We start from the raw sequence: 20,757 nt of genomic DNA, 5'->3' as shown, positions 1-20,757 counted from the left end.
TGTGGGAGAGCCCAGTGATGAGCTTGGGATGGAGGCGGTAATGGAATGCCTGGGTGCAGGGGACCCTGCATTCCCCAGCTCACCTCCACTCACATGAGCCCTCCAACCTTGGGCCTCTTTTCAGGCTAAATCTCCAAAGGATCCTAGTTTCCAACAAGACAGGGATCCTCACTTCTTCCCTCCAGGGACACACTTAATGAATCAGCCCACTGGCCACCTGGGACCTGAGCCCCATCGCTGGCTGCCCCACCCCCACCCCAGTCTCTCCAAACCCTGCCAGAGCTCAGCCGGTCAAGGAGCCCGGAGACAATTTCCCTTCTTTTCCATTCTTATTATCTGCATTTGCTAGCTCCAAGGAGCCCGAGGAGGGGAAAGAGGGCGAGGGCAGTCAAAGTATAAGTCCTGTGAAGATGGGGGAACAGGGACTCACACACATTGAGCAAACATTTGGGAAGTCACTTGTTTTATTGGTGGGCAAAGAGGCTGAGGGTGGGAGGAAGCTAAGTTGTAAGGGAGAAGGGACTGGAAGAGTTTGGGAGAAGAAAGCTCCTCTTCAAGGGTTCTTCAGTCTCTGAGCCCCGTACCGGGATCAGGGGGTTGGACAGGAGGAGATCCTCCCATAAACATGGGTGGGCGGGACTGGCACTGGTCCAGGAGAAGAAGCTGCTGTCTCTGCGTCCGGCCCCCACCTCCTCACTACACAGTCACGTCCAGGCAGCGGCTCCCTGTCTTCTTGCAGCTTAGCTTGCCATTTCTACCACGCTCAGGGCCCTGGGTGACCTTGACAGCCACACTGCTCTCCTTGAACCTCACTGAGAAACTGGAGGGGGATAGACAGAGGGGCAAAGCTAGAACCCCCATCCCCTTACCCCTCCTCCCGTATTTTCATGATGGCTTCCCCTCCCCTTCTTGAAGGAAGCGAATCTCTGCTCCCCTCATGTCAGAAGACTCAGAGCCCCCAGAGAACTTGGGTGGGGAGACTAAGAAGCACCTCTGAGCCTTGCCCTGACAGAGTGTGCTTCCCTTTCTGGTTACACGAATTTTCCCGGTCACAATGACCAACAGCTTGGTCACCTGCCCCCAGGCTGGCTCTCCCCGCCAGCTCATGGCCTTACTCCTCAGTCACGGTGACTGGAAGCTGCTTCTGTGTGGCGTCCAACACAGCCCGGTACATTTTGGTTAGCAGTTCAATCACGTGTTCACTGACCAACAGGAAGTCCCCCTTGGAGCCCACTGATGATATCTTAGGAAGGGGAAAAAGAGTGAAAGGACAGGATTCGTTTTCCCTCCACAGGAATAGCCTGAGAGGCACTGAAGGTCCAGAGTGAGAGGTCTGGTCCCCATCACCTCCAGCCCACCCCCCACCCCGTGACACCCACCACCTTCGGCAGTCTGAGGGCCTGCACCCAGGGAGCTCCGATACCTCGTTCAGATGTAAGCTGAAAAGCCCATCCTTGAAGCTGGTGACTGACACCCCGGCCACACTGTCCAGCCCAATGACAGTTTTGGCCTGGGACTTCTTGGTGTCTGTGAGAATCACATGCTCCTTGGTCAAGAGAAGAATTCGAGACGAAGTCTAGGGACAGAAGAGGAAAGTGTGAGGAAAGGTGAGGCTGAACCCCCACCCTTCCAGCTCCCAGCCCCAAGGCTCTGGAGCAGGCTCTGGGGAGGATTTCGGGATGCGGGCCTTCACCTTGCCATTGCCACGATTGACCTTCTTCACAGTCTCTGCCACCAGAACAGGCCCTTCCGCCCCGCCCTTCAGCTTCTGCAGCTTGGGGTTCCCTTGCAGCCCAATGTAGTCACCACGGAATGGGATGGGGACACTGAGGGCACACAGGAAGTATATGGTGGAGACCAGGTCCTTACCGCTGATCCCCAAGGCCCTGAGCCTCCCCATAGTGAGTTCCCATCTTAGTCCTTCTGTGCCCCTTTCCCCATCCTCCGCCATATCCTCAATCTCAGTGGTTCTCAGAGTGTATCCAGGACCAGCAGCAGTGTCACCTGGGGACTTCTTAGAAAGGCAAATTCTCAGGCCACAGCCCCACACGTGCTGAATCAGAAACTCTGAGAACGGGGTGCAGCAAGCCTGGGTGTTCTCAAGCCTGCCAGGTGGTGCTGATGCACACTCAGGTTTGGGACCACTGTCCTATCCCACCTGGGGGATCCGCTTTTTGCTCTTGATGAAACTGTGCGGGGTCTAAGAGGCGCTCACCTCTGGGGGTAGGAAGCCTTCTTGTCCTTGAACAATTCGCTGGCACAGAGCTTCTCCCTCAGGTTCTCTACCTGCTTCAGGGACAGCCGATCCCGGAATTTCTTGCACTGTGAGGGGGAGGGGCAGGGGCTAGCTCCTGGAGGCAGGAGGCAGGACTGGGGGGCCGGGGGGGGGGGAGAACACTGAGAGATGGAGAAGAGGAGAGACAGGGAATAGAACAGGCTCTAGGCACTTCGGAAAGGGCAGGAGCTGGAGGAGCACTGGGGCCTGCGGGACTGTGGGGGAGAGGGATGGAGACAACGAAATGCCAGGCCGAGGAGGGAGGGCTGTATGCCCGCACACCGCGCAAGGCCTAGTCTAGACAGATGCTCAGTAAGTACTTCCTGAACGGAAGAACACTGTGCTGAGTGAAATAAGCCAGACATAAAAGGACAAATGTACGATTCTACTTAGATGAGGCCCCTAGCACAGTAGAATTGACAGAGAAAGTAGAGTAGACGGTCCAGCGGCTGAGGAGAGGGGAACGGGGAGTTACTGCGTAATGCGTGTGCACAGAGTTTCCGTTTGGGACGAGGAACAAGAGTATGGAGATGGGTGGTGGTGATGTCTCACAGCAACAGGAATGTGCTTAATGCCCCCCAACTGTCTGCTTTAAAAGGGGTTAAAATGGCCCATTTTGTTATGTATGCTTTTTCACAATAAAAAAATGGAAAAAAAAAGTGGAAAAGGGAGGCAGAGGAGGAAAATGAGAGCGACGAGGCAGAAAAGAGGAACAACAGGTGCAGCGCCTCCCTTCCCCCCCCCGCCCCCCCCCCAACCTTCCAGCGATAGAAGAGCTGCCGGAGCTCCTGGTTGGCTGTGTGGAAGCACTTGTAAGGCGCTGCCGGCCACGTTTTGTCCAGGATGTTGGTAGACGGCAAATTGTCCTTCAGCCCCAGCAGGAACTTCCGTGTCTAGATGGGGAGGGGGCAGGATTAGGAGTGGACTGATGAGAAGAAAGTCCTCCCAAGAGGCAAACTCTCCTCCAGATCCTGCCACTAAGCGAGGAGAGGGAAGGGGGTCCCTTCCCGGACCTCTTTCGGTGTCAAGTGTAGGCTGGAGGCTGGCCAGTAGGAGCATGAATGGGAGGCTGAAGGGAGGGAAGAGCTAGTTCCAAGCAGAGACCTGCTGCCCAGGGTAGTGAAGTGAGAGGAGCCAAGGGGAAAACCAGCCTGGAAGATTCGCTCCTGTAGTTTCCTACTGTCTCGGTTCACAATTGCCTACTGCTGGCCACCACTGCCTGCATGGGCCGTCTCCCCTCCTCTCCGATCAGTCAAGCCCAACACCTCCACCCGGCATTCCAAGAATTCGACTTAGAGCCCAAGCTCAGGCCAGAGCACCCCTGCACCATCCTGACACACCTCTCAGACAGGCCTCCTCACCAGGCCCTCCGCCCAGCCACGCGTTGTTGCTGTGTGCCTTAGCCCACGCTGCTCTCAGCTCGGCTCTGCCCACTTGGGTTCCACCCACCCTTTGAGACGCACCTCCGTCCTAAGCTGACTAACATTAATTAGATGCACTCACCCAACAGCAGTGCACGCTCACGCGTCTCCTGATGTCCTATATAAACTTCTGAAAATGTCCTTTTTAGCTTTGCTTTTATTTTTCCTGTTCTAGGATCCAATCAAGTTTCACCCATGGCATCTGTTTAGTCTCCCCCAATCTAGAACAAGGATTCTCAAGTTTTCATATCCCAGGGAGCACCCAGCACCCTGTTTGTTTGTGGGGTAGAATTATTGAAGATACAGAAAATGGCTTCATCTTGGGGGGCCCGGATGGCTCCGTTGGTTAAGCAGCCAACTCTGGATTTTGGCTCCGGTCATGATCTCAGGGTCTTGAGATCAAGCCCCACATCGGGCTCCATGATCAGCTTGGAGTCTGCTTCAGGATTCTCTCTCTCCCTCTGTCTCTCCCCTGCCCCCCTCTGCCTCGCTCGCTCATACTCTCTTTTTCTAAAATAAATGAATCTTTTAAAAAAAAAGACTTGATTTTGAGCATTTCTAAGTTTGGGGAATTTTTATGAGAACTTTTTACTAAGACATTAGGTTAGAAAAATTAAAATAGAAAAAGGCAGTGCACTCAGTATATTGCTGTAACTGTCCAGGAACTATCCCAGCTCTTCGATTCTTCCACTACAAAGATCTAGCAGGCTTGCTCTAATCACCTTAGACCCTGGTTTAAGTCCCCGGTCCTTGGTCTGCTTTAGTTTGATTTCATTCAATAAACATTCCTAAGCATTTCCTGCAATCCCCCCCCCCTTCTTTTTTTTTTTTTTAAGACTTTTATTTATGTATTTGTCAGAAAGAGAGAGAAAGCAAGCATAAGCAGGGGGAGTGGCAGGCAGAGGGAGAAGCAGGCTCCCAGCTGAGCAAGGAGGCCAACGAGGGACTTGATCCCAGGACCCCGGGACCATGACTTGAGCCAAAGGCAGACGTCCAACTGACTGAGCCACCTAGGCGTCCTGATCCCCCATGTTCTAATTGATGTGGAACCTCTGAGGGTTTTCTTTTTTTGTTTGTTTTTTCTAGATCTAGAAAGTCTTGCCTTTCCCTTTATAGCCCTCCTGCCCCAGGTCGGCCTCTATGGGGGGAGGGAAACAGTGTGGGGAGACAGTCTTAGGCAGGCGTTAAAACTCTGGAGTCAGTTTGCATCCCAGATCTCCTGTACTTAGCACCTGTGGGACCCCTAGCAAGTTAGTCAGCCTCTCTGGGCCTGCAAAATGCAGGAAAGGAAAGGGTCTACCTCACAGGATTTTTAACAGCATTAGAGTTAATGCATGTAAAGGGCTTAGTGCATAGTAAGTGTTCAAAAATCATTAGTTACAGGCAAGGCAATAGCCAATACAGACTCGTCAGAAACACTGGCGGAACCGAGGCCGAGTGGCCCCGTACGCATGCTTCTGTACGGGCTGTGAGTCACTGAAATATCGGTCTAAGTCCAACCGCTCCTGGGGTGACATCCAGCAGATGCCTGATAATATGCAGGTGAAAGAAAAGGTAGAGGAGGGGCCAGTCAGGAGGTAAGAGTCACATTGGATTCCTGGCCTCAGGGATGCAACAAGAGAGCGTGTCCTCTAGGAAGGAGGTCACTCTGGAACCAGCGTGAGGAGACTCGGGCCGTGGAAGAGGCCTGGGAGGCTGGAGCTTCCCCGGGTGGGAGGAGGAGGGCCCAGCGAAGGCTCAGGGAAGCAATAAGGAGGCCCAAGGATCCCACCTCTCCAACCACGAAGGGGGCGCCAATGAGTGTGTCTCAGGAGCATCGTTAGTAAGAGTCCCAACAACTGTCCAAAATGGAATCAGCGGAGGTCAGTTCTCCTTTACCCCAGGCCTCTGTCCAAGATGTCCTCCCTCCCTCTCTGGCCTTTCGCAAGGTATCGCTGCAAGTGCTACTCTCTCCCTGTCTGCTTTCCCTGGCCACTCCTCAGAAGCACCAAGGCTGTTGGATGGATGTCTCTGGAAATCACCCTCCTCTGTCTGTTTTCCTCTTGCTGGAAACTGCTTATAGTTTGAATGTCCTGGCTTCTTCCTGCCACCTGGACCCGAATCCTCCAGAATGAAGATCTTTCCTGAGATTTAATTTTGGACTTGCTTGTTATGGTCTCAGAAGAGATGGAAGAGAGCTAGGGTTCCTCCACCTTCACCCCAACCCTAAAATGGATCTTGGAAGGTTGAGTTAGTTAGCCCTATGTGTATCCTCAAGGTGCTCTTCCAGAAGGCTCAGCCTCTTCCACTGTTGTTTACCACCCAGCCCATCCCCCCCCGCCCCGAGCCTATTCACCACGGGCCAGTCAGTGGGTGTGCTGGGAGCCCTTCCACCCCCAAGGTTGCCTGCAGCATCCGCTGGGGCCAGAATGCCCTCCTATCCGGCCCTTGGGCCCCGGGACGCTGGAGCCCGCTCCCTGCAGGTCGCTGTCCCATTCCCTTTTATCCCCGGACTTCATCAGGCACAAGTGGATGGAAAAAGCCCTTTGGGGGAAAGCCTTGAGTCACGTCTTCTCAAACCCCTCATCTTCCTTTTCCAAACCTGTCCCTCCCTCCTCAAGCCCCCACCTTTCACCCTCCACCCCCACCACTTACTATGCTCTTGTAGATGAAATTTGCCAAGGTGAGCGCAGCCCCTGACCGGAAGTACTTTCGATAATCCTTGCGGGCCTGGCAGGGACATACGAGAAAGGAGCCAACATAAAGATAGACAGTTAGACATAGAAGACCGAAGCCAGATCTAGAAGGGGTTCTATTCCTCACCCACACTGAGAACACAGTAAGATAAAGTGCTGAGACCGTGCGAGAGGGCGAGAGTAAAGGCAGACGAGTCGGCAAAGAGCAGGGCCCTCCAAGCAGCAGGCAGAACTCTGTTGCCAAGTCAGAGACACACCCGGGGCACAGACACACATCCCCCCGGCGTGCATCCACACTCCCAGACACACACCTGCAGACCCAGAAACCCACGCAGACGTGCACGTGCCCTCGCACCCCGGGAGGTCCCGGGGGTGGGCAGGACTCGCTCTCTGCTGCTCTTTCTTCCCAGCAACTGGCACAATCCGGAAGAAACCATGTGGGGCAAGGACCCATGGGTGGGGAGGAAGCCCCTCCGCCCTTCCCCATTACCTTCCACCCTCTGACGAAAGCCTGGATCAGCAAAGACGATGCCTTTATCTTCCCATAACGTTTCTTTTGCTGCAGAAAACAACAGGCCTGTTAGAAAGAACTCCATCTCCCGAACCACCTCCCCCGCTTCCCAGTCTCTTACGAGAGCGAGGGGCTGGGGCTTGGGGGCACTGGTACCATGTTGCCCCGAAACCAGGCGGAGATGAGGATCTGGCTCTTGCGCATCAGCCGGTAGTGGGTGCGGCAGCGCCAGCCCCGGTAGGTCTTCTGTATGAGCGTGGCCAGCTGCTGCAGTCTCAGGCGCCGCCGCTCCTCCAGGTGGAACAGCTGCGGAGAGCGCGGGCCGGGTGGAAAGGCGGGCCTGGGGGGACCCAGGAGCCTGGCCTCCCCAGCCAGTGTGGTACACACTCCTTTGTCCCCTTAGCGCATTCACTCACTCCACGGGCACCTACTGAACTCCAACTCTGCCATGGGCCGGCGCCAGGTTTGGACGTTCAGACACGAGGGGCACATCCCCCGGACCCTCAGGAGTCCCGCTCCAGCTAGAGGCACTCAGCGTGCGCCGTGCAGCCCCCTAACTGCCAGGGTGCAGGGCAGGGCAGGGGCCCAAGGATTGATTCCGGTCCCAGCGATAAAGTCCCTGCCGTGAGCAGACTTCCTCACCCACCATCCATCCCCAGTTACGGATGCTCCCCTCCACCCCAGCCTTTCACTCATAGCCTCTCCAACCCGGCTACTGCCCAGCCCCGCCAAACACAAGTGCCCCCTCCAACTCACAGTCTTGGGGCTTCTGATGAAGATCTTCGTCTTCCCGAAGGCCAGCTCCTCTGAGGACAAGCTCAGCTCCCCCACGACCTTCTCAACCCCCTCCCTACAGGAAGAGATGGGGAAAGCTGCCCAGGGGCATCCCAGAGAAGGGTCTTCTTTCACCTTTCCCTAACTCCTTTTACCCAGGGAGAAGAGTTCAGGGCTTGAATGGACTTCAGAGCCCTTGAAAAGTGATCATTCATTTCCCCAAGTATCCATTCAGGGAGCTTTGGTGATTTACAGGACACTGCTCTCTCCCCGGCCCAGATGGTCCCTGCACTGCCCTTCCCTGCTCCCGTCTCCCGCAGGAATCTTACCGGTCTCCGCCATTCCAGCGAGGCCATGTGCTCCGGCTCAGCAATCGGTACCTTTCCAGGAAGGGCCTGTACCCCTGGCGGTAGGCGTAGCCCGCCCGTCGCACTCGCACATTCTCTAGCAGCCCTAGGTACCGAGTCTGGATGGCCACCAGCTCCGACGAGAACTGACCTCGCTGCTGATGCTCATTAGGCTTTATACACCTGGGCGGGGGGTGCAAGGCATGGGCCTCAGGAGCTTCACCTTTGCAAGTATGACCTATCCTGGTCTCCGTAACCCTATTCTGCACACATTCCCCTTAGTAGAAACATTTCAGAGGAAGTGAACACACTGGCCTTCCCAGCTTCACTCACTGATGCATGGTCCCTACCAAAGTCTGATGCTCTCCCTGCTACAGGACTTTCAGCAACTCATCTGGCTTTGTTTTTTAGGAGGAAAGGGCCTCTGATACCCCTATTCCAGAGACACCCTGCCCCCCCCCGCAAAGGACAGGGTCTGCAGCGCGCGGACACGGCATGTGTCATCATGTGCACTGTATTTCCCTATGTGCCCGGCGTGTCACCTGATATAGTTGGGGTTTTTGGAATACAGGTTCTTCATGAGTATGGCCACGGAACTCTTGAACTGGGCCCCAGCAGTCGGGGGGCGTTTGAGAGATGCCTGCTTGGGATCTCCCTCAGGGAACAAGGACTGAAGGAGAGGGTGCCGGGCCTTCCACATGACCTGGGACAAGTCCCGGAAGAGTAGGTCATTGTTCTTATCAATGAAGCCGTTCACGTTGTAAGTCACCTGTAGAGGAACGGCTGTTGGTCTGGAGGGCCCATGACCTTGTCCCAGCACTTGGTGCTCCCAGTATCAGCGTGAAGTACTCCCAGATCTCATCTCCCCTCAGTTTCTCCCCCATTGCCTTCCACCCACGCCCAGCCCTAGTCTCTACCCTCCAGCCCTGCCATGTCACCTTGCCCGCATAGTGGCAGATACGGAAGCTGCTGAGGCCCATAGTGTGGTCATACTGGCGCTGGGCATTCTGGGTGACTTTGCTCTCATAGTGAGTGTGCTTGGAGAAGAGATGATTCAGCTTCGCTAGGAAGGTGGTGTCACTGACCACCCCAGGCCGTAGGCACTCCTCGTCCAGCATGGCCAGGATGCCTCGCTGATTCTGGTCAGGGAACAAGATCAGCCCAACCTCAGCCAGGTCCTCCGATATGTCCACATCCTGACTGATGTCCCTCTGCCCCTCATCCTTTGTCCTCTTTACCATTACCAAGTGGGGCAGGGAGAGGCAGGTGAGAGAGACAGGGCAAGGATATTCAGTCAGTCTGGAAGAGGAAGGAGGTCTCAGAGATGAGAGAAGGATAACTCACATGCTCGATGAGGTTGCAGATAACGCCATTATCAGAGTAGTCCACCTTTGTCCACGGTATGCCCTGGCAAGAGGAGACGTGACAGGTCACAGGAGCAGGTCCAAGACATGTCTCCAAAGACCTTACGGGACTCAGGCTTCCTTTCACCCACTCCACAAAGGACTCAGAAAGCCCTATAGTTAGGAGCGGTGCTTGGTGTGGTTTCTGTTTAGGTCCCCATCCCTCCAAGGTTGATGGAGAATTTGTGGGGTGGGTGGCTAGACATGTGAGAGGACCCAAAGCAGCCATGAGGGAGGGGGAGATGCTATAGAGAGCCCTGTGGGTACTGTGGGGTGGAGAGGGAAGTGTGATATGTTGAGTGAAGCTGGGATAGGGATTACCCCACTGTGGGAGAAGGGAAAGATCCCTGAGTATGTGGAAGAGCAAATGGCCACACTGCTCTCGCAACAACCTATAAAACCAAAGCACGTGAGCCAACTTCATCAAACAACAGACCTAACTTGATACATCTTCAAAGCCCTACCTCAGTGCTTCTCACACTGGCATCACAGTCGTCTGGAGGGCTTGGGGAAACAGACTGCTGGGCCCCACCAGACTGCTGGGTTTCTGATTTAGCGCATCCGGGGCAGAGCCCAGCAATCGGCCTTTCTACCACCTTCCTGGGGGTGCTGGTGTTACTGGTCTAGGACCACAGTTTAAGAACCACTAATCTACCTGAGACTTTGGGATTGTAGTGTTTTTTTTTTTTTTAAGCGAGAATGGGGGTGCCTGGGTGGCTCAGTCAGTCAAGCTTCTGACTCTTGGTTTCAGCTCAGGTCCTGCTATCAGGGTTGTGAGGTCAAGCCCTGTGTCGGGCTCTGTGCTCAGCTCGGACTCTGCTGGAGACTCTTTCTCCCTCTCCCTCTGCCCCTCCCCCCTATGTGCATGTGCTCTCTCATTCTCTCTCAAATAAATAGATAAATCATTTTTTAAAGATTTTATAATCTTTATTTAAAAGACTTTATTTATTTATTTGAGAGAGAGAGAGAAAACAAGAGTATGAGTAGGGCAGAGGGAGAGGGAGAAGCAGACTCCCTGCTGAGCAGGGAGCTGGACATGGGGCTCCATCCCAGGACCCTGAGATTATGACCTGAGCCGAAGGCAGACACCCAACCAACCGAGCCACCCCACCCAGGTGCCTTAATTAAAAATAAAAATCAATCAATCAATCAATCTTTTTTTTTTTTTAAGGCAATGATGGTACAGAAGACAACCCGAAGACAATTGTTCCCCACTTAAGGGACAGCCGCAGGTGAGATAGCTCCTGATCCCACCCAAGGGCGAGCCCTCCCAGGCTCAGGCCATTTCCAGGTGTGGGGTGTGGCTGGGGAACACACGCCTCTCTCTCTCATCCTCCTCACAGATCTTTAGGGAAGGCAGAGTGGAATTAAGTAAAGCTGCCCTCCCACTTCATCCGCGATACACCTTCCCCACAAGTTAAATGAAGTACGATATCCTTGCAATCCTACGTAGCTGTATACCGATACGGAAACCTGTCCTGTTAACGGATGAAAGCAAGGTGTAGAGCAGAGTGTATTCGCTGCCATTTGAAGAAATCCGTGGGAAGATGTACTTATAGACTTGCTTGATTACACGTAAGAGCCCTCTGAAAAGAGGGCCACTCCAGTCACCTCCAGATGGGAGGAGTGCTAGGAGGCTGGAGACGGGCTGGGAGGGAGCCCTTCTTCATACGCTGTTTTAAGCTTTTTGAATTTTGAAGCATGGGAATGTGTTCTCTATTTGATCGTTAATTTTTTAAAATAAAAACCCACGAAACAACTAAAAAACAAAAGCCTTCCCCACACATTGTGACCACATTGCCTGAAATTCTGCCACAGCAGAGTCCTGAGGGCTCACAGGCAGCATCCCTGGGAGGGTTCTGATGAGTGAGACTCCCAGCCATTCACACTTTGGGGTGGATTAGCTCAATCAGATAGCTCTTCTAACACCTAGCCATAGAAAACAAGGGTTCTCGCCAAACAGGGGAAGGAGTGTGGAAATGTTGAGCCATGGGGCATGTCTGAGGAGGAAGTCTGGGATCAGGGTGCCACAAGAGGGGACGGTGACATCAGCCAGGGCCCGAGGAGACAAAGCATTCTGAGACATTAGAGAAGAGCACCAAAAGGGATGTGGTAGGGTGATGAGGCCAGGAGAAATGTCCCTTCTCAGTCTGGTTCACAGCGCGCCGCAGGCCGCGCACGGCCGTCACCTCACCCTCGTGAGGTCTCCCCACACACCCCCTTCCATCAGTCTGCCCTTCCTTGTGTGGCCTGGGGTGGGAGCAGGGGGACTGGGCAACGGAGAGCAAAAACCAGGGCTTCTTGGTAATGCTGGACTGTTCACCGGTGCAAGGAAAACTTTTTGTCCTTTGTGTTCCCATCTGGGGACAAGTGAGAGGAAATTGTGATGGAGGGAAAGGACAGATCCAGCACGTGCCCAGAAGCAATTTCCGAGAGTGTACGTGGGGGTAAGCCCGGCGTACCTCTCTCTCATATTCCTCTTGCTCCTCTTTCAGCGTCATCTCGATGAACACCTGCTGCAGCTTCTCGTTGCAATAGTTGATCACAAACTGCTCAAAGCTATTATCCTGAGGGAGGGGACCCGGGGCAGACAGGGAGCAGCTCAGCCCAAGACCTTCCTGCCTCTCAGCCTTACACCTCCCCTCTCTCCACCCCTCCCCCTTTGAGCCTACATGTCCTAACCCTAGGGAAGCAGGGTGCTGCAGTTGGGTGAGGCTCTCTCACCTCTAAAATTTCAAAGCCGTAGATATCCAGGACCCCCATCACCTTCTTCTTCTCCCCAGTGCCCACCTGAAGAGGAGGAAAAGATAAATCTGAGGACGGGCGCCTCTGCACAGCAGGCCAGGCCCTTCTGGGGTGGAGGTGATTGGAGCAGAGGGCAAACGGAACTCGGGTGAGCTTGACCATGCTGGGAAAGAACTGTTGTGATTTTATTCTCCTTCCTCCTCTACATGCTTGTAGAGGACAAGCAGAGGGAGGGAGGGAGAAGGGAGATGTGAACAGATTTCGGGTGGTGCTCCCAGGGTACGAGGTAGGAAGACATTAAGATCCTCTCAGGAGAATAGCCATTTCTTAGAATTGTAGAGCATTTTACAAATCTATGCTCTTACTTCATTAAACCTCACGATAACCCTAGAAGGTGTGATTATTCCCATTTTACAGATGAACAAATCAAATTTCAAAAAGGCTAAGCATTTACCCAAACCTAGATTCAAAGTCTATTTTTCCCTGCTGCCTTTCAGTAAGAGCTTCTGAACTGACGGCATTTTCATGTACAAAAAGTTTTCAACAATAGCTCTATTCTGATCTAATTCATATTCCATAAAATTTACCCTTTAAGTTACCTAAAAAGGTGTATGACCATCACCACTGCCTAATTCCAGAGCATTTTCATCATCTCCAAAAGAAATCTTGTACCCACACCCACTAGCAGTCACTCCTCCTTCCCGTCCCCCCACCCCAAGCCCCTGCTAGCCATTACTCTACTTCCCATCTCCATGGATTTGCCTATTCCGGACATTTCAAATAAATGGAATCATACAAAATGTGGCCTTTTGTGTCTGGCTTCTTCCACTTGAATGTTTTCAAGATTTGTCCATGCTGAGCATGAATCAGTCCTTCGTTCCGTCTTACGGCCGAATAATATCCCATTGTATGGATAGACCACATTCTGTTTATCCATTCATCCACTGACGGACATTTGAGTAATTTCCACTTTTTGGCTACTATGAATAATGCCTCTCTGAACATTTGGGTACAGGTTTTTATGTGGACATCTGCTTTCAGATCTCTCAGATATATATCTGGGAGTGGAATTTCTGGGTTATATGGTAACCATGTACGTAATTTTATCCAATCCTCACTAAGCCCTGTGAAGCAGGTAGGCATTACTGTCCAATTTTCCAAATCAGGAAACTGAGGCTCAGAATCTCTGTGAAACAAAAAGGCCACACAGCTGGTAAGTAGGGGTTCCAGAGAGTCAAACTCAAAACCCAGAGATGTTTCCACAACAACACACTATTGGAAGGGACTGTACCCTACCCTTCATCCTTCCTCCTCTGCTCATCTCAGAACCCAAAGTATGGGGATAGTGACTGGGGCAAGAAAGGTGAAGCGGACAGGGAGTGTTGGGGGAGGAGAGCCATCTCTGACCTTGATACTCTCATTGATTCGATTCACAATCCAGTTGAAAAGGCGGCTGTAGATGTTCTTGGCCAGAGCATCACGAGCATACTGAGCCTGCAGGGCAGGGCCAGCTGGTTAGGATGGCAGCCACAGAAGAGTCCCCAGATCAGCCTCCTCCCATCGGGCCCTTACCTGAACAACATTCAGTGCAGTGACCACATTTTCTTTGGCTGTTTTCATGGTCCTTGAGCACAAAGCTTTCTCTAGTTCCTCTGAATTCAAACCCATCATTTCCCCAATCTCCTGAATACCTGGAGTGAGGAGGAAACACAACATGGCCTGAAAGAGGGCTTTCCTCCCGGGGAGGGCGGGCTGAGAAGTGACACTGCTGGGAGACGGGTGTCCCTAGGTCTTGCTGGGGATGTCCTTACAGTCCAGCCAGGACACGGCCCAGGAAGAATCTCTGGGGGGGAGGAGGAGAGAGGGAGCTCTGAACACTTCGAATGCATTACCTGCTTTAATAGGAGAATTTCCTGAAATTCTTTGTAAAGACTCCAGTGAGATTCAGAGAGGTCCCAGAATCTAGGTCTATCACACTTCATAACCTCATTCCAAAATGTCTCACCGGGAATTCTCCCTGAGTGTGTTTGGGGAAGAACTCGGGAATGGGCTGAGTGGGACTGAATCAGAGTGGAGTCAGTTATGTAGGAGATGGTGGGAGAACAGAAATTATAGCAGGAGATTCTGGGAGCTGCTTGGGGGTACCAGCAGGGCGGTGCAGACCTCTCCCATCACGGATGCCACTTGCTGATACCCCATTGGCCTGGAACTCGTCTGCCAGCTCCACGTTCCCCAACTTCAGCACCAGGGCCGTCACCTCCAGCACCTGCTGGATCTCCTCCTCTGAGAACCCAATCACAGCCATTGCACTCTTGAGGAGAGAGAGGAAATCAGAAGCTGAACCGTGATGCCAGTTCAATGCCTCCCTTCTCAAACACAAAGCCTGGGCCCACCCTGGGCACCCACCTGTACAGCCTTGAAGTTGGAGGCATCGTCCATGCCGTCAACTCTGGACACTTTCCGGTTTAGGTAGACATAGCATCTTGTCTCCCGCTCGAGCTTCAGGGCCTCTGGGAGGGCCAGTGCGAAGAAAGAGGGTTAATACGCAGGCTCTCAGGAGTCCTCTGGCCTCGACTCTCACAGTCGCTGCCCTAGCTTGGTTTACTCATTAATTCAAAGGAGCCATTTTGTTTTAGGCTCTTCTCCTGCTGCCTTTGTTTGGGGATCATTAATTCATATGATAATAGACTAAATTTTTAAGCAGTATTTAGGGTTTGGGTGTTCTTAATTGTTGGGTTTCTTTCCAACTTGTATGGAAGAAAAGACTCATTCCACTCCTCGTCCCATCCTCAGGGTTCTAAACAATGAAAACAAACGGGCATACTCTCCATCCTGCTCGGTTCTCAGTGGCTCTGAGAGGACAGAGGTGAGGAAAGAAGGGCAAGCACATACTCCCCCCCCTCCCGGAGCCTCAATGCCTCACCCTTGGCTGGGGTTGGCCCATTCATTATTTGTTCACTAAGCACCAACAAAGTGGCAGGTGCAAGGTTCCCCAACCCTGAGCCCTCTTCTGGAAGCTTTTCTCTGATGTTGGGGGCTGAGCCAAAAGGCTCTCTGGCTTTCCCCTATGGTGAATCTCTAGCCCAGCCCATAACACATGGATCGGGTTTTGTCTTTTTCTGTGTCTCGCACAAATGAACAACTTGTGCGTTGGAACTGTTTCTCGTCTTCATAGCCTGTGTGCCTGGCTGGCATACACAAACTTTTTTCTTTTTAATAAATGAATCAAGGGAATGGTTGAAGCTGTTTGCCGGAGATGGGAAGGAGTAGGTTAAGCATGGAGCTTGAGGGATATCAGTTATCTGTTATTCACATGATCTGAGAATCAGGGAATGTCCCTCAAACTAGAGTTTAATGGCAGCTTCCCCTGAGACACAAATTTTGAAATAGGAACCTACTAAAGAGGGGTGTCTGGACAAAGAATGAGTCAGAAAGGTCCTGGGATGATGACACCAGGGAGGCCCTGCTCAGACTTAACTTAAATCAATGGGTGACAGAGACAACCAGAACAAGATACTAGTGCCTATGATTCAGACAAACTGAGCACAACCAAGACTATTGAGCCAGGAAGGAATAATGAGAGCTGCAGGGGCTCTTGAACCATGCAGATCCCCAGGAGGGGGAGGAGAGGGCACACATCCAGCAGAGAACAACCAGAAACCAAAAGGACAGGTCCTTGGGGGCCAGATACCCACAGTGCTCACAGCTAGAGGCAAGACTGGGAGGCAAACTCTGGCAAGGCCTGAAGTCCCACCAGACTCGGCAGTGATGTCCACCCAGAGCCACCTCGGGCCCATCCAGCACCCAGGGCTCCCCGGGACAAGGCAGAGTGCTCCCCGACTTCTGCTCCTACAGACACCGGCACAGGCCTGTTGGCACTGATCACACTGTATTCTGCAGTGTTTCTGTTCATGCATCTGCCATCCCTGGAAGACCATAGGCTCTCGAGGACAGGGTCCATGTCATCTTATTCAACTCTGCACTGCTAGAGCCTAGCACAATGTTCCATCATAGTAGGTGTTCAAGGGATGTTTGATGAATGGATACATGGAACCTCCATAAAGCCATCTAAGAAGAGTAAGTCAAGGACAGGGCCTGGGTGAGGCAGGTGTAGGCCCAGAACAATCTCCACTATGGCTCATCAAACGTTCTTGAACACTTAGACTATCCTGTCTGATTTTCTGCTGAGCTATCGATAAAGTCCCTTCAATTCAAGATAGGAAAGAATGATAGATGGAAATAAGGGTTCCATTTTTGAAGCCAGCCCAGGGAATGGGCAACCCAAGCAGGACAGAGGAAAAAGAGCAGGGCAAGAGGCCAGAAGGTTTATTCCTAGCAATACAATCCCAGAAAAAGAAGAGAACACAGAGGTCAGGGATTGTTCCCAACAACGAGTGGATGAGATTTAGCATAGGCAACGCAGGAAGAAGAGGCCCGAGGGCTGCAGGGAAGAGGGCTGCCGGGGCCCAGAGGAGACTGAGTGGAGGTTGGGGATCTTCTGCCCGGTGTCTGGGACAGGCACATACTCAGCAGGTCAGCCTCTGCTCCGGCCAGTAGCTGATAGAAGATGTGGAAGTTCCTTTCTCCTTCAAGCTGCTTCACCACTCGGGATTTCTCCAGCAGATCTGGCAGGGGATTAGAAGAGAACCTCCTGAGGGCCAGGGAGATGCCACAGCTTCCCTCTGAGTCTGCCCTCGTCGCTGCTGTTCCCAGGGCTTGGGCAGTCTCCTGGTGGTAGCCTACTATCCCTTCCTACAGTAGCAGATCAGCAGAAAGGGACACCGTGGGGCAGGGAGGAGAGAGAGTGGTGAGCGGAATGGGGAGACACGTTCGGGGCGCCTGGGTGGCTCAGTCACTTAAGTGGCTGCCTTTGACTCAGGTCATGATCTCAGGGTCCTGGGATCGAGCCCCATGTCATTGGGCTCCCTGCTCAGCAGGGAATCTACTTCTCCCTCTCCCTCTCCCCTCCCCCCGCTTGTACACTCGCCCTCTCTTTCTCAAATAAACAAATAAAATCTTTAAAAAAGCAAAAACGAAAACAAGAATGGGGAGAAACGTACAGTTTGTGATGACGCCACCGAGTGGGGATCCCTTGAAGTCAAACTCAATATCCATGTATTTTCCCTTCAAAGACCAGAGAGAAAGAGAGAGACTTTGCTTCCTCCTCTTCTCACCACCCTGTCCAGCAGGGGTCTGTGCCACATTCCTCCTCAAGCCCCCACACCCTCTCCTCCCAGGCCAGGAAGACTGTCACTCACAAATCGAGAGGAGTTGTTGTTGCGAATGGTCTTGGCATTGCCAAAAGCTGCAGAGATGGGGAGAGGAGAGGTGAGGAGACAGAGGGGAGAAGAGGGGCTCTGGAGAAGGGGAAGGAGGAAGGTCTTCCAGCCATGATGCCAATCTCAGATTTTTCAGGCTGAATGAGAACAGGGTAAGAGGGCTACCGTGTCTCTGGGGCCAGTCGGGTGGGGGTGGGCAGAGAAGGCAGAGACTGGAATCCTCACCCTCCAGCACCGGGTTTGACTGAAGCAGCTGCTCCTTCACAGAGTTCACCTGCTCCCCTTTCCCACAGACAGCTGCCACATACGACATCACCAGCTTGCTAGCCTCTGCGTGAGAGAAACCTTCACATGGATCCCCCCACCTTAACTCCCCTTAGGTCCAGCACCTCACACTGGTCAGAAGCAGAAAAACTGGGCAGGAATTTCTGGGGTAGGGGCAGGACTGGGCCTGGCTGGGGAAGAGGCGAGGGGATAGCTCAGCAGGGACTCCACGCCCCCCTCCCCCCCAGCCAGGCGCCTCACCAGTCTTGCCGGCTCCACTCTCGCCCGTGATGAGGATGCACTGATCTCGGTCCCGGTCCCTCAGTGACTGGTATGCCACGTTTGCTAAAGCATAGCTTGGGGGGGAGGACGCAGGTGATGACTGAGGTGGGGCTAATCGAAGACACCATCTTTCACTCCATCTCCAGCCCCAGGGTCAGCCGCCCTCCTCGCTGGGACTAGACTGAGGCAAGTGATAGGTCTAGAAAGGGGCTTCCTGGGGGCGGGGGGGGGGGAGGAGAAGCTGGAGAGCTTCCTTCAGGAGAAAGGATAGAGGAAATTAGGGTGTCTCGCTGTCAGGAAGCGGGGGCCCTGTCAGCCTTCCCTCGGTGCCTTTACTTACATGTGGGGCTGCAGCTCATAGAAGGTATAGTCCCGATATTTGGCAATGAACTCCGGGCCGTAGATGGGCAGCTGTTGGTAGGGGTTCACTGAGATCAGCACATTCCCGATGTAGGTCTGGAGGCAAAAAAGGTAAAGAGAATGAGCAGGGCTGGGGGTAGGGGAAGCTGGCAGGGGAGGAAGGAGTGGGAGCACAGGCGCTCGCAGGCCACACACCGCAGCCAGGGGCAGCCACAGGCACTCACATAAATCTCCTTGTGTTCATAGCGCTGCTGGAGGTTCTTGAGCAGAGACCCCTGCTCCAGGGGTTCCAGGAGCACAAGGTCCTCCACCCCCACAGAGCCTTCCAGAAGAGTCATGTCCAGAGGGGCTTCTGGTCCTGAGAGTAAGGGGGTCAGTTAGCTGAAGTCTACTCAGCTTTAGGGGCCAGTAACGGTGTGAGGGGAAGAGGGCAGAAGGACGTAAGGGAGCCTTCCTCTCCAACTCCTGGCCCTAGAGATAGTTCTCAACCCAGGGAGGCCTCTGGACTACCCCAAGATCACAGTGGAAGCTGTGGGAACTCTCCCCGAGTAGGGAGAATCCCCTGCTCCCTGGGTTAGGGCTGGAGGGGTGGGGCAGGGATGGGACAGGACCATCTGCTTTGGTGGGGTAAGGAAGCAGCCACGGGGGCGGGGGTGGGGTGGGTGGTGGAGCACAGCTCTGCTTGCCACCGACCAGCCTGGGGAGGAAAGGGTAAGCTCTGGGAGCTCGCTCCCTCCTGCACGGAGGCCCTGGCCAGGGCGCAGAATCCCTGACCCTCTGCCCCCAGTTCTCCTTCTCAGCTCCTACCTCTCGCTACCTCCAGTTCAGTCACCCAGCCCACCCACACCCAGTGCAAACGCTCTTCCAAAGGCCCCCTCTCATTGCCACAGTGAGATTCATCTTGTAAATAGGGGCTGAATGAGGTGATTGATGAGTTAGAGGACAGAGGCAGGAGTTCTTCCACAAAAGATTAGAATACCCTGAGTAAAAGTGAGGTCGGTTTCTCCATCAAGTAGCTATCACCATCTCTGGATGTGTGTACATGTCTGTCCCTAGTTCTCCAACTCCAGCTTTTACACCCATTGCTGTAACCTTCCGCATGGACTTTGCCCCTGAGGGACACACCCAGCTTTTTAGTAGCTGGTGGGAGTGGGCAAGGAGGAGCAGAGTTATTGTGGGGCTCAGCCCCATGCAGTGGGCACATGGCAGGTATAACCTCAGGAGGAAGCCCAGCCCTCCTCAGTCTTTCCTGTGGGACCGAGTAGGTGGGGTGGCCTGGTGTAGGACAGAACCATTAGTACAATGGTCAGGGCTACTCCCTAACAGGAATAAAAAGCCACGTCCTCCTAGTCCCCAGCAATGCTCAACCTGGGTGGGGGAGGGGAGGGAAGCAGAGATGGAAGGTGGGGCCAGAGGGGAAAAGAGGCTGCCTTCAGCCCTCACTCTGCTTCCCCCAAGTTTCAGAAAATGAGAGTACTCGTCACCTCCTGGAAGGACACAACTGAGAGAGCAGTAAGAACAGGGACAATACCAATCTCTAACAATCAGGTACCACGGGCCAGGCAGGGCTCCAAACACTACATACATAAATTCATTTGATGCTTACGAACAATATCCCGTTGAAGTGGGTACTATTATTATCCCACATTTTCCAGATTAAGAAATAAAAGTTTTTAGTAACTTGGCAGGCAGGGGTGAGCAGCAGAAGCAGGGCTAGAGGAAGGCATCTTCTTTGGATTTGGATTTGAGGGGAGTGGGAATGTGATGGGTTGGAAGGGGGAAGGGAAAAAGGAAGCAGTCCCCAGAGAGGGCACCCCTAGATGTGCAGAGCAGTGACAGGTCAAGGCAAGACTCACCCAACACTGGAACTCGGGTGTGACTTCAGCGTCCCTTGGAGAATGGTGAATGAAATCCCAATTCCACGGGAAGGGGGCATAGGAGTCCCAGGCCCCAAGGGTGGAGAGGTGCCTTCGTTAACGGGAGCTGTCCATGGTGTCAGAGAGGCCAGGAAAAAGGTTGTCCTCCTCTTGCCGGTGTCCACTCTTCTGCCCTTCCGCCGTGCTGCCTCCTTTAGCCAAGGCTCCCTGTGCCAGACGAGCCAGGAGAGGCCGGAGAGGGCTGCTCAGCACAAAGTCCGAGGCTGTTCCTGCTGAGGGTGTGGCTCCATTAACCCTTCCCAGGCCTGAAGCCCCAGAGGCAGATGCCCAGTCACCTGAGCAAGCCCCCTCTAGGTAGGAAAGCGTATCCGGCTGGACTCAGCTGAGGGGCCCAGGTAAAGTTCTTGTTCCACCGCCTCCAAAATTTGGAAATAAGAGGAGTGGAATTTATAGCCAGGGAAAAGCTTTTCCAAAGTCAGGAATTTTGTCAAAGAGGAAGGCAGTCTGGGGTGTCTTCCCTAGCAAAGAAACAGCACTTCCCTCA

At 53.4% G+C, this 20,757-nt stretch overlaps 1 protein-coding gene across 4 annotated transcripts; it reads right to left on the bottom strand.

Moving 5' to 3' along the window:
* Positions 1-455: 455 nt before the first annotated feature.
* Positions 456-20,476, bottom strand: MYO1A (myosin IA). 4 transcript variants are annotated; one of them, XM_087869048.1, is made up of 28 exons: positions 20,193-20,476; positions 18,561-18,694; positions 18,317-18,432; positions 17,956-18,050; positions 17,656-17,760; positions 17,410-17,456; positions 17,212-17,275; positions 16,678-16,776; positions 14,558-14,661; positions 14,315-14,462; positions 13,724-13,842; positions 13,559-13,645; positions 12,131-12,196; positions 11,869-11,973; positions 9,348-9,410; positions 8,942-9,142; positions 8,546-8,772; positions 7,986-8,186; positions 7,639-7,732; positions 7,039-7,188; positions 6,862-6,930; positions 6,331-6,405; positions 3,034-3,168; positions 2,216-2,322; positions 1,694-1,826; positions 1,424-1,576; positions 1,116-1,243; positions 456-820 (listed from the first exon to the last, which is right to left on the bottom strand). In XM_087869048.1, the coding sequence occupies exons 2-28, from the start codon at positions 18,672-18,674 to the stop codon at positions 697-699; spliced, it is 3,129 nt and encodes a 1,042-aa protein (XP_087725174.1). In that variant the 5' UTR covers positions 18,675-18,694; positions 20,193-20,476; the 3' UTR covers positions 456-696. The 4 variants fall into 4 exon arrangements, 3 of the variants coding, with proteins under 3 accessions (XP_087725174.1, XP_087725173.1, XP_087725175.1); XM_087869047.1 differs by having other exon boundaries at positions 6,331-6,930; XR_015727212.1 differs by lacking the exons at positions 456-820; positions 1,694-1,826 and having other exon boundaries at positions 6,331-6,930.
* Between the last annotated feature and the right edge of the window lie 281 nt (positions 20,477-20,757).

The sequence above is a fragment of the Ursus americanus genome, chromosome 17, assembly GCF_024610735.1.
Source record: "Ursus americanus isolate L20-20 chromosome 17, mUrsAme1.1.p, whole genome shotgun sequence".
In the NCBI taxonomy this organism is placed as follows: Eukaryota; Metazoa; Chordata; class Mammalia; order Carnivora; family Ursidae; genus Ursus; species Ursus americanus.
Note: the sequence above shows the minus strand (reverse complement) of the source record. Positions and strands in the feature narration are given on the sequence as shown.

Coding starts and splice junctions, on each gene's coding strand:
- MYO1A (XM_087869047.1), bottom strand. CDS start 18,674: ATGACTCTTCTGGAAGGCTCTGTGGGGGTGGAGGACCTTGTGCTCCTG. Junction 14,662..16,677: donor AGCAGAGGCTGACCTGCTGA/GTATGTGCCTGT, acceptor TGGCCCTCCCAG/AGGCCCTGAAGCTCGAGCGG. Junction 1,577..1,693: donor TCAATCGTGGCAATGGCAAG/GTGAAGGCCCGC, acceptor TTCTGTCCCTAG/ACTTCGTCTCGAATTCTTCT.